Source organism: Rhinatrema bivittatum, unplaced genomic scaffold, assembly GCF_901001135.1.
Source record: "Rhinatrema bivittatum unplaced genomic scaffold, aRhiBiv1.1, whole genome shotgun sequence".
NCBI classification, from domain to species: domain Eukaryota; kingdom Metazoa; phylum Chordata; class Amphibia; order Gymnophiona; family Rhinatrematidae; genus Rhinatrema; species Rhinatrema bivittatum.
The window spans coordinates 223541-236404 of NW_021820735.1; the positions used below are offsets into that span (position 1 = coordinate 223541).

A 12864-nucleotide genomic window follows, 5' to 3' on the forward strand; every position below is an offset into this window, starting at 1 on the left:
ATTCTGTAGTGCAGTACTGTGTGTGTGTGAGAGAGAGAGATAAAGAGAGAGAGAGATTCTGTAGTGCAGTACTGTGTGTGTGTGTGTGTGTGTGAGAGAGAGAGAGAGAGGGATTCTGTAGTGCAGTACTGTGTGTGTGTGAGAGAGAGAGAGAAAGAGAGAGAGGGATTCTGTAGTGCAGTACTGTGTGTGTGTGTGAGAGAGAGAGAGAGAGAGATCGAGATGGATGTTTTCACAGTCATTTTCGTGCTGTTCTTGTTTGGATAAATAATTTAACAGTACAACAATTGATACATAGAAATCTTAAATGCCTAAAGCTTTCTCTTTTCTGATTCTACACAGGTGATATCCGAGAATGTTTGTCACCTTTCTTAGCCTAATAGGTAAGTCATTTTTTCTAGTTTATCTATCTATTAGAAGGAGACAGAGCACCCAGAGCCTGGTGGAGCTCCCGGAGCAGCCTGTCCCTTGACACCAGCCCCAGGTTCTCACCTCCTAACATCCCTAGGTCTTTCTGAAGAGTTTTGTAGAAAACTCACTTATGGTAGAGACACAGAATGTCACAGAATAGACAGAGCTAGAATGGATGTTGAGTGGTTGACTTGTCCTTTCCTCAGCTCCAGGCAGGATTCCCTGTGGCCAAACCATCCCAGACAGACGAGGGCCTGTCCTTCTCCTAAACTCCTCCAGTGATGGAGATTCCCCACGACTCTCTCCCTCCCAGTGCCTGAAGCCCCTCACAGTCATAAGTTTCTTCCTAATGAGCCACCGAAATCTCCTCTGCTGGAATTTAATCCAATTCCTCCCTGACCTGTCCCTGTCTAGAGATAGCAAACAAGTGACTTTCGTCCGCTTTATAGTCAAACGTTATGTATCTGATGTCTGCTCTCCTGACACCCTCGAAATACCCCCGAGTCCCTCAGCCTCCCCTCACAGCTCCTACTGTCTCCGCCTTACGTCACTTTTGTGGTTTCTGCAAATCCTCCAGGGTTTCTTTGAAGTTTGGGGTTCAAACCTGGAGGAAGGACTCCTGAGCACTGAGAAGCCTCCAATCTCCCCCTCCTCATATACAGACCTTCTGCTCGCAGGTTGTAGGATTTCCTCTCCTGCCTGGTGATGAACCCCACAGCAGCGCCTCGGTGCAGCAGAGATCAGACTTATGCCCGGGGCTGAATGTGTCTTTTCTCTCTCTCTTCTCTCAGTGTGTCTCGGGGGAAGGTTTCTCCTGGCAGACGACGGTGAGTCTCTGAGCAGTGACTTCCACATCCCCTGACTGATTTCTTCTGGCAGGAGTCAGCCCTGAGTCCCAGCTGATGTTTCACGGTTGGAATCTGCGCCTTATCCAGCCCAGGGATCTTTGTGCCAATTTCTAAGTATCCTTCTGTGGCTATTTACTCTTCCTTCTTCCCAAAAGGTGGCCATTTTGATGACAGAAAATATGAAAGTGCTTCTTCTATTTTATCAGCTCCCTCATTGGCTGCCTAATAATAAGTAACACAGAGGGGCATCCCTGGTAGGGGGTGAGGGAGAGCCAGAGGGGAATGAGAATTACATCGGAAGCCAACAACAATCAGGCCTGGACTTCCCTTCCGATCCTTGCAAAGCTTCCCCACATCTTAAGATCCTTTTCATTTTGGTATTAATCCTTTTAAAGAAGGAGTCTGCTAAAGCTTCTTTTCCCCTGAGATGCTGAGAGACCTTCAGCCTGCTTAGGATATCGAGCGAGGACACTGGGAAAGAGGATCCTCATCCCATCAGCCGCAGGCATGTAGGGCACAAAGTATTTTATGCAGAGAAATCCACTGAACTCATTTCTGTGCTCATAGCAACACCAAGCAGGAGCTGTGATGGATTTTGGGAAAATATATTCCATGGCACCTGGTGGTTTTGTTGGAAAGTTTATCGATGCTGATCTCTGCTGTTACCCCTTTATCATTGGGGATGAGGGAAAAGTCCTGCCAGGAGCTCCTTCACCTCTCCTCTTCCTGTATTACAGATCCTCCTCAGGCTCCGACCATCTCCTTAGCTCCGCATTATGATGAGTACATCCCTGGAGAGACGGTCACCGTGAGCTGTGAGGCCCCCAGGACTTCCAATGTCCCAGGATACCGATTTTATAAGGGCGGAAGTGAAGTGACCGGGCTAGGAGACGCTGCTTCATACCAGCATACAATATCCATCGCTGATAAGGAGAAAGGAGTGTCCTTCTCCTGTGCCTACTGGATACAAAAGTCAGGACGAGGGATTGGATCCCCCCGGAGTGACCCCATCTCTCTCTCGGTGGCAGGTAGGGGAAACGGCACTGAGGTCTGGAGGTTTCTTTCTGTCTGATATGGTATTTCCTCCCGTGCAATGTTTCTGATTTCTACAGAACTGATGAAAGGTAGAAATCTGAATAAGAATATCTCCCTGCCTGGGAGGTGGGGTGTCTGGTGAGCTCAGAATCCCAGTCAGAACAGAAGTGACTTTAATCTATTTAACCAGCGTAAGTGCTCTTTAACAGCAGGGAGAATCAGTCTTTAGGTTATAAAGTTACAGTTACAGGGTCGGCTTCTCTCCTGAGCTCTGATCCCTCGTCCTGGAAAGCTCAGATCCCAGGGGCACCTTCATCTCTGCTCTTTCTGTATTACAGATCCTCCTCAGCCTCCGAGCATCTCCTTACATCCGCAGTACAACGTGTACATCCCAGCAGAGAAGGTCAGCATGTGGTGTGAGGCCCCCACAACCTTCAGGGTCTCACGAGTTCTATTCTATAAAGATGGAGAAAAAGTCAGTGAGAGTCAGGACATTTATATTTCCGGGTATACAGTAGATGCCATCCATAAGGAGAATGCAGGGTCCTATTCCTGCCAGTACAGGATACGAGAGATCAGCTCCCCCCAGAGCACCTCCGTCTCTCTCAGGGTGACAGGTAAGGGAAGCCACGCTCCAGGTCTCAGGTTCCTCCCTTCCATTTCCCTGGGTAATATCAGAAATAAGGAGGGATCTGCTCTGTACTACAAATCATTTATAGACACACAGATGCCACTCACCGCAGAATTTTAACAGTAAACATGGGAAAAAGGGATTGAAAGATTTCAGGGACTTTTCTTTATGAATTGTGATGTTTGCCTCTCTCCTGCGAGTACATTGAAACCAACATCCTAAGCAAAGAATTTTGGCTTTTCCACCCCCAGTTTCTCTCTGATAGGATCATATCGCCCCATTTCCAGCTCTTCCTCAGTCTCGTGCAGTGTCTGCCCTGAAGGACCCGGTCACTGGGTGTCACTTTCAGAGTCACAGCCAGCAGAAATGTCAGCGAGGGCCAAGAGTGCATCGGCAGGAGCCTGGGCTCCTCACGCTGTGTGTGAGGGGAGAGGGGCCACACGGGGCCCTTTATTTCTGTCCTTGCTTCCCAGGGTTACCAGGATCTAATAGACATTAGATTACAAACAGTACTACACACAGTGACAGGCTCTGCTTCTCTTCTGAGCTCTGATCCCAGGTCCTGGATAGTCCAGACCCCAGGGGCGCCTTCATCTCTCCTCTTCCTGTATTACAGAGCCTGCTCAGGCTCCGAGCATCTCCTTATATCCGCACTATACAGTAGGGATGTGAATCGTTTTAGGACGATTAAAATTATCGTCCGATAATTTTAATATCGTCTTAAACCGTTATGGAACACAATACAATAGAGATTATAACGATTTATCGTTATAAATCGTTAGAATCGTGAGCCGGCACACTAAAACCCCCTAAAACCCACCCCCGACCCTTTAAATTAAATCCCCCACCCTCCCGAACCCCCCCCCCAAATGACTTAAATAACCTGCGGGTCCAGCGGCGGTCCGGAACGGCAGCGGTCCGGAACGGGCTCCTGCTCCTGAATCTTGTTGTCTTCAGCCGGCGCCATTTTCCAAAATGGCGCCGAAAAATGGCGGCGGCCATAGACAAACACGATTGGACGGCAGGAGGTCCTTACGGACCCCCGCTGGACTTTTGGCAAGTCTCGTGGGGGTCAGGAGGCCCCCCACAAGCTGGCCAAAAGTTCCTGGAGGTCCAGCGGGGGTCAGGGAGCGATTTCCCGCCGCGAATCGTTTTCGTACGGAAAATGGCGCCGGCAGGAGATCGACTGCAGGAGGTCGTTCAGCGAGGCGCCGGAACCCTCGCTGAACGACCTCCTGCAGTCGATCTCCTGCCGGTGCCATTTTCCGTACGAAAATGATTCGCGGCGGGAAATCGCTCCCTGACCCCCGCTGGACCTCCAGGAACTTTTGGCCAGCTTGTGGGGGGCCTCCTGACCCCCACGAGACTTGCCAAAAGTCCAGCGGGGGTCCGGAAGGACCTCATGCCGTCCAATCGTGTTCGTCTATGGCAGCCGCCATTTTTCGGCGCCATTTTGGAAAATGGCGCCGGCTGAAGACAACAAGATTCAGGAGCAGGAGCCCGTTCCGGACCGCTGCCGTTCCGGACCGCCGCTGGACCCGCAGGTTATTTAAGTCATTTGGGGGGGGTTCGGGAGGGTGGGGGATTTAATTTAAAGGGTCGGGGGTGGGTTTTAGGGGGTTTTAATGTGCCGGTTTTGCGATTTTTCGATTTTTAATGATTTTTAACGATTTTTCACGATATTTTACCCCCCCAAACGGCAACAATACGATTCCCTCCCCCTCCCAGCCGAAATCGATCATTAAGACGATCGAGGACACGATTCACATCCCTACTATACAGCGTATGTACCTGGAGACTCTGTTACACTGAGGTGTGAGGCCCCCAGCGCCTCCCGTGTCCCAGGATACCAATTCTATAAGGGCAGAAGTGAAGTGCCTGGGCTAGGAGACGCTGCTTCATACCAGCATACAATATCCATCGCTGATAAGGAGAAAAACGAGTGTCCTTCTCCTGTGCCTACTGGATACGGGACTCAGGAGGAGGGATCGGATCCCTCCGGAGCGACTAAATTGCACAGGCTGGGTAAACAAACAAGCGTAGGAATAGCTTGCTTATTGTGGCAGTTACTACTCCTAACCAATTAGGCTTGATACTTCACTTAGATGCAGCTCCAGCACTGCTCTCTACATCAATGACAAGGGTGGAAGGAAATTAGAATCAAAAAGTTACCAATAAGGGCCCTGACCTCAGTGGTCAGAGTAACAGATAAGTATGAGAAAAATAAGTGTGAAAGTTTGCTGGGCAGGCTGGATGGGCCACTTGGTCTTCTTCTGCCGTCATTTCTATATTTCTATGACCCCGTCTCTCTCTTGGTGACAGGTAGGGGAAGCTGCGCTGGTTTCCTCAGATCTTTCCCTTCCATTTCCTGGGATAATATCAGAAATAAAGAGCGAGCTGCTCTGTAATCCAAACCTTTTCCATGGATGATCTGCCTTGCAAGAGGATTAGTTACACTCAGAAAGGCAGTGGGCATGGATTGATGGTGGGAGGGGCATTTCTACAGGTATTGGGGTAATTTCTTTAAAGGTTCAAGGTAGGAGTTAGGCAGCTAGACTCCCACCTCCTGAAATGACCCCTTCTGAGCGGCTAACTCTAGCCATTTTCTTTCCTTTGGCGGCTGTTATTTAGCCATTCAGTGTGTAGACAGTCCCGTCGCTGAGGTCTGGGTGGTGTGGGTGTGGGGGGGAGTTAGGCAGCAGCATTGGATTTTCAGCACCAGCGGGTTAACTTTAGCCGGCTCTGTCCATGGGCAACCATAGCAGGTAGGGTTGCCAACTGGCTTCAGATTGTCAGGACAGATTGATCCAGTCCTGGTTTTACCCCATTGCATGCTGGGTCTTATTCTGTTTTCCTAATTGTATTCACTAAGAAAAGCATTCAGGAGAGTAAACCCAGGACTGGACCAACCTGAAAATCTGGAGTCAGCTGGCAACCCTATTAGCAGGGCTTAAATCAAGATTTAGCTGCAGCTGAAAACATTGCCCAAAGTTGGTGGATCCCAATAAATATTGTACCTGCTGTTGCTGCTTCTGGAGACTACCTACTGACTCCATCATAGAAGTCAGCCAAAGGAGCTTGTCGTTCAACATATAACGTATTTTAAATACAGATGATCCAAATGTAAACATTAAACTGAATATGGATGCATCATTGACAGTGAGCTGAATCTAAAAAAGCATGTTAATACAAAATTAAGAGAAGGATATTTTAAATTACTTACTCTAAGGCGCCTAAAACCACTTTTAACTCAAAAGAATTTTCGTACAGGTCTGTAACTTTTAATATTTTCTAATATTCACTACTGCAATTCATTATTACTTGTACTCCCAAATAATACAAAACACAGCTGCAAGAATACTAACGGGGCAAAAAGGTTTGACCATATCCCTCCAATTCTAATTTCACTACATTGGTTACCTGTAAAATATCAGATCATCTATAAAGTTCTCTGCCTGATACAGAAATCAATATTCAGGAAGCAAACAGAATGGTTAAATGCGGCAATTCATTTACATACGCCTCAACGTAACCTTAGATCGACAAATAAAGGATTACTAATGGTCCCTTCAATAAGTATTGCACACCTGAGCGAGGTTAGATTCAGAGCTATATCAACTGCGGGCACTAAAATATGGAACTCATTATCAACTGAAAGTAATTTAAAAACCTTTAAAAAAGAATTAAAGACACGGCTATTTACGAAAGCACACCAGGAACAAGAGCAAGAATGTAATAACTGTTAGCAGCGTAGGCCGCGGCAAGCCGCAACCGGGACCGGGTGTCATGGCCGCCAGCCGCAGCTGACCGTGACTGAGGCCAGGCCAACGGACGCAACCAGCATAGCTTACCCAGGTCGCTGGGTATGGTCGAGGGCGCCCGCGGGGGCAGGCAGCCTTTTCTTCCTCCCTCTCCCGGCCGCTGCCATGGCTGAGTTCGGCAGCATCGCTCCGCGGCGATCCGGCTCCTCCCCCTCTGCTCCTTAAGCCGCGCGCGCAGCTGAGAGAGATTCTTAAAGGAGCCATGACAGTAAGTGTCATGGCTCCCCCTGAAGCTCCTCCCCTGGCTTCCTACACTTAAGGCAAGGGTTGAGCATTCAGTCCTTGCCTTGGTATTGAGGTTCCTGCCTGAGTGTGTTCTTGGTTCCTGGTTCTTCACTCTTCGTCCCGCTCTTCTCCCCTGCTCCGTGGATTGATTCTTGGCTCTGACCTCTGGACTGGTGGACGTGTCTTCTCCTGGCTTAATCCTGGTACGGCGTTGGACTCTTCTCCTGGCTTGACCCCCAGTATGGCTTTGACCCTTCTCCTGCTTTGACCCTGGACTGGACTCGGACCCCGCTGGTATATCAAATCCCGGACCGGCTTAGGACTCTTCTTTGACTCTGTCCTCAGACTGTTTTGACCTGCTGGAGGCGCCAGCCGTCTGAAAACCCATGACCTGCAGGAGGCGCCTGCATCCAGTCTTCTACAGTCTTCAGAGGAGTCGCCCTAAGTCCCAGTGGCCGGACCCCTACGGGCTCCTCCTGGGGGGGTTGCGTGCTTCCAGGGTGAAGTCTTCTAGCAAGCCTCTTCGGTCCAAGCAGCCTCGCCCTTCGACGGTAGCCATCTTCCTCGAAACAAGAGGTCCACTTTCATAACAATAACATCAATGACATAGAGATGATTTAAAAACTAGAGAGCAAGCATTAACATGGAAAGTTTTAACACTAGTGATATTTTATTTTGACTAATTTTATTTCCCTGTTTCATTTATTTCTGTTTTACTTTTCAATTATCTTATGTTATATTAATAATTTTATTTGGTTAAATCATTGTATTTGATTTTAAGTTTTTGGTATTTATAATTTTATCTCTTTTGTATTATCTGTTGGTTTTTTCATTTTATTTTGCCTATATAATGTGTTTTTATTTAATGTTTTATGCTTTGTTAACCGTTGTGATAGAATACTGAATGACGGAATATAAAACCAATAAATAAATAAAATACACCCAGAAGTACAGTTACCATTTGATTGTAATCCACCTTGAGAGCATCTCGGATGGAGGATAATTCATTTTCAATAAATAAAAAGATATGTGCAGGAGATGCTGATCCAGTCCTGTTGTTCCCCATAGCCTGCATATGGAAACCATGACTACAACTCCCAGCATGCAGTGGGCTAAAGCCGGGACTGGATCCTGTGCTGAGGAAAAGTGAAAGCAGTTGGAGAGGACATGCAGGAGCTGCTGTCACTCTGCTAGTTTTATAGCCAGAAAGATATCCCAGCCCGGAGGAGGGAGCTTAAACCCCAGAGTGAGCTGAGGGAGTGACAGTGTGCTGTGATTTTATTTTTATTATCCTCAGATCCGCTCTCATCTCCGAAGCTGTCCCTGCACTCCCCGGATGGCAGGGTGTCTGAGGGGGGTGATGTAACCATGAACTGCACCGTCCCAATGAGATACGAGAATGTGACCGTGCATTTCTATAAAGGGGAGGAGGCTCTCTACAGCGAGGCCCTGGAGGCCCCAGGAGGTGAAGTTTCCTTCACCATCAGGATCGGCCAAAGGAACATTTTCAATGCTGGAGAGTATTCCTGCTCCTATGAAACAGAGATCCAAGGACGGAGGCTGAGCTCCCCCCAGAGCACTCCCATCCCAGTCAGCCTGAATGGTGAGAGAAAAGCGCATTGCAAATGCATCGCAGCCAAATATTTCTCCTCCATAGTCTTTTCACTCCTCTAATCTAGTGCATTACATTTTATAAGAATTGACCTGATGTTATTTATTTATTTATTTATTTCGGATTTTTATATACCGGCATTCTCAATACAAGTATCGAATCAGGTCGGTTTACATAGAACAAAACTGTCGCAATAAAGGCGTTACATTAAACAGCGTTTCTTAACATATGAGTAACATATAACATATCATATAAAAATATAAATAAATAATACAAATTAAATATTACATAGACTATAATAATAATAATAACTCGTCAACAGGACGTAGATAAATACAAAGGATGTTTAAGGCATGAGTATATATCTTGAATAATTAAAGGGGTAGTCTAAATTGTGATATGTGGGTACATAGACCTTGTTGCTGTGCAAAGTCCGAGTTGTGCATGAGTAAAAGGAGACTGATGGATCAGAGAAGGAGTCTTAAACAGGTGTGTTGTTCAGATCTGACGTGGTTAGAACTGGAGGGGAGTATGGCTGATCGAGGATCTGATGTTGGACTATTTTTCTCTTTGACCGGTGTCGGAGTGATCTTGTGATTCTGTGTAGGCTTGTTGTTGTCTAAGGAAATATTGTGGTATAGGGGAGCAGTGGTGCCATCGCTTGGGGCAGAGAAGAGACTTCTGCACTTTTACTGCCAATGGAAATTCCCCTGTAAGGAGAGGGTAACAGGAATCTGTGGCAGAAGTAGAGCAGCTCCTCTCTGTAGCAGGATTAGGGGGTGGATGAGCTCCTTCCATCTAGGATTTCAATCCCTCTTGCTCTGGGGATGGCAGGAGGAAGAGGTTTGACCCTACCTGGCTGTTCAAGATATTACATTTGCAAAACACTCTCCACGTTCCATGTTTAATACTTTGAGTCCTGCCGCCCACTGAAGCTCTTCCTCTCCCTCTTTCTCTTGCAGGATGCACGGCCTGGATTCAGATGCTTGGAGTGGGAGGCCTCTTCTTTATCATCAATGCTTCCATATTTCTGGTTTCTGAGTGAAGGCATCCCATACCTTCAGCAACCCAATGTTGGAAAGTGCTTTCCCATCCTCCATCTCTCTCTGCTCCCATCAGAGCCCCCAGCACCCCCTCATGTTCTCCTATATGTGAAGGTCCCATGTAAATCCAGGAGTCCTGCTCGTCCACATGTCCTGACCAGTCAGACTCCTCAGGGACCCTCGCAGCCCGTTCTGGTGTATTAGAATTATCAGGGACAGTGGATCACAGGACTCCTGGCTGTGAAACATGGAGATAGTAGCTAGCGCCCTGTCAAAGTGATATATGTGAATCTGCTGTGCATAAAAGGGAACAGTATAACTGCAAAAATGAGATAATATTGTTCTATATACAGCGAAGAAATTGATAGCTAATGAAGCAGCTTTGATTAGATAATTATTGCTGCATATGAAAAAGACTGCTTTTGCTTAATTACACATCAGAGAATCAGTTCAGTGCCTTGCTTAAGCATAAATGAGTATTGAAGAGCCAAATATTGTTCTGCTCTCAGGAAAACCTATGGGAGGCTATTTTGCTTGCTGAATATTGCTGAGCTCAGAGAGGAAGATACCTGAGGCTTTCTTGTTCAGAAAGGAAGTCCCATTAGCAAGCAGTGAAGATGCAAATGTGATAGAAATCTGCTTTAAACACATTACTGTGAAATGTTCTTAACTGGAAACCTCTGCATAGCTTCCTGCAGACCCCAGATAAGGAAATGCTCTGAACTTTCATAGCTAACTGTTTCTAACAGAGAGACTGAGGAACTCACAAATAAAAACAACTACTTTTTACTTCAGGAAAGGCATATGGCCCCTGGGTAACTTTTGTATTTCCAGATTGGTGGTGATGGCTGGCTCAGGTGTAATGGACAAAGAAGAGAGGACTGTGCTTGGGCGAATAATACCTTGCAAAAGGCAGCCAGCCTGGATATAACACAGAACAGATGGAAGAGACTTGAACTGATTCCCCGGCACATGTAATAAAAATGTATTTAATTAAATAAAGATGAGTTTATAAATGGCACTGATGCTAGATGTCCAGAAATATTAAATGACAAAGCAAATTTTTAAGTTATGGGTATACATATTTAAAACTATATGCAAGGATGAGTGAATAGAATAAAGAGAGCCAAAGGAGAGAGAAACTAACCCAAATCTGAACTCGAGATCTTTTTTTAGCTCCAGACCGGGAAAGTTGGTCATAACCTGAGTTAGTCGAACTCGAGCTGGTCGTAACTCAAGGGCCCACTGTATAATGCAATACGTAAAAGTGCACATATTCAACAGCGGTAAAAAAATTAAAAAATATGTCTCAACACCAGCACAAAATAAGTGAGAAACTATTACTATCCATAACACTGATTTTTCATGTGTATCCACAAAAAACAGCTTTAAAAGACTGTATGGATCCTGAAGGTTTAAACTTGCAATAATATTGAAAAATATTTACTGCTTATGATAAAAAAGTTAAGTGCCCAAGTTTAAGTTTGCCAGGAGAATTCATAATGCTTTGAACAATGAAGCACTGGTGAGTATTCAGAGTGCAGTAAAATTTACTAAGCTCTCTGTTCCCTGTACCCTAGTCCTGAAGAGAAACTGGAGACCCTTCCTTAAAACTGCTTCATTTCTGTGAGGCCAGAGGTGGATCTTTGTCAGCAGCAGGTCCCTCCCTTGGGCAAAGCATTCCAGAGTGGCTTCCTCTCATTGAGAATCATAAGCTCATTAAGAAACCTCAAATCAACTTTCTCCAACTAAGATTACTGGCATTATTCAGTACCTAAGAAGTATTCTCCATTCATGGTTGATCATCTTTGTTTTTATGAAGGTTTTGTTTTAATTATGAATGTATTTATGTAAATCACCTTGAACTGTGGAGTGAGCGAGGAATACACACTGTCTTTTTCATTATTATTACCTGTGTATATGTGCTTTTAGGGGAAATTGTCAGCTGACAGAAAAGATGTGAGTTTGATTTATGTTCGTTGCAGCTGTTTCCAAACTGGGGGAGATTCAGAACGCACATGGGGCTCTGTGGGAAGTCAGCGACTGGCACTATAGAGGCTGGAGATAGAGGTCTCCAGCTGAGAGAGACTGAACAGACTGGCACTATAGAGGCTGGGGATAGAGGTCTCCAGCTGAGAGAGACTGAACAGACTGGCACTATAGAGGCTGGGATAAGGTCTCCAGCTGAGAGAGACTGAACAGACTGGCACATATAGAGGCTGGATAGAGGTCTCCAGCTGAGAGAGACTGAACAGACTGGCACTACAGAGGCTGGGGATAGAGGTCTCCAGCTCAGAGAGACTGAACAGACTGGCACTATAGAGGCTGGGATAGAGGTCTCCAGCTGAGAGACTGAACAGACTGGCACTAGAGGCTGGGGATAGAGGTCTCCAGCTGAGAGAGACTGAACAGACTGGCACTAGAGGCTGGGATAGAGCTCCAGCTGAGAGAGACTGATCAGACTGGCACTATAGAGGCTGGGGATAGAGGTCTCCAGCTGAGAGAGACTGAACAGACTGGCACTATAGAGGCTGGGGATAGAGGTCTCCAGCTGAAGAGACTGAACAGACTGGCACTAATAGAGGCTGGAGATAGAGGTCTCCAGCTGAGAGAGGACTGAACAGACTGGCACTATAGAGGCTGGAGATAGAGGTCTCCAGCTGAGAGAGACTGAACAGACTGGCAACTATAGAGGCTGGAGATAGAGGTCTCCAGCTGAGAGAGACTGAAACAGACTGGCACTATAAGGCTGGAGATAGAGGTCTCCAGCTGAGAGAGACGACAGACTGGCACCTATGAGGCTGGGGATAGAGGTCTCCAGCTGAGAGTGACTGAACAGACTGGCACTATAGAGGCTGGGGATAGAGGTCTCCAGCTCAGAGAGACTGAACAGACTGGCACTATAGAGGCTGGAGATAGAGGTCTCCAGCTGAGAGAGACTGAACAGACTGGCACTATAGAGGCTGGAGATAGAGGTCTCCAGCTGAGAGAGACTGAACAGACTGGCACTACAGAGGCTGGGATAGAGGTCTCCAGCTGAGAAGAGACTGAACAGACTGGCACTATAGAGGCTGGGGATAGAGGTCTCCAGCTCAGAGAGACTGAACAGACTGGCACTATAGAGGCTGGAGATAGAGGTCTCCAGCTGAGAGAGACTGAACAGACTGGCACTATAGAGGCTGGGGATAGAGGTCTCCAGCTCAGAGAGACTGAACAGACTGGCACTATAGAGCTGGGT

General features: G+C 46.8%; 1 protein-coding gene across 2 annotated transcripts; it reads left to right on the plus strand.

Moving 5' to 3' along the window:
- The first annotated feature begins 347 nt into the window (after nucleotides 1-347).
- LOC115082050 (natural cytotoxicity triggering receptor 1-like) lies at nucleotides 348-10638 on the plus strand. Of its 2 annotated transcripts, XM_029586315.1 has the most exons (6): nucleotides 348-383; nucleotides 1203-1238; nucleotides 1997-2287; nucleotides 2633-2911; nucleotides 8269-8574; nucleotides 9546-10638. In XM_029586315.1, the coding sequence occupies exons 1-6, from the start codon at nucleotides 356-358 to the stop codon at nucleotides 9626-9628; spliced, it is 1023 nt and encodes a 340-aa protein (XP_029442175.1). In that variant the 5' UTR covers nucleotides 348-355; the 3' UTR covers nucleotides 9629-10638. The 2 variants fall into 2 exon arrangements, with proteins under 2 accessions (XP_029442175.1, XP_029442174.1); XM_029586314.1 differs by lacking the exon at nucleotides 348-383 and having other exon boundaries at nucleotides 1158-1238.
- Nucleotides 10639-12864: the final 2226 nt, after the last annotated feature.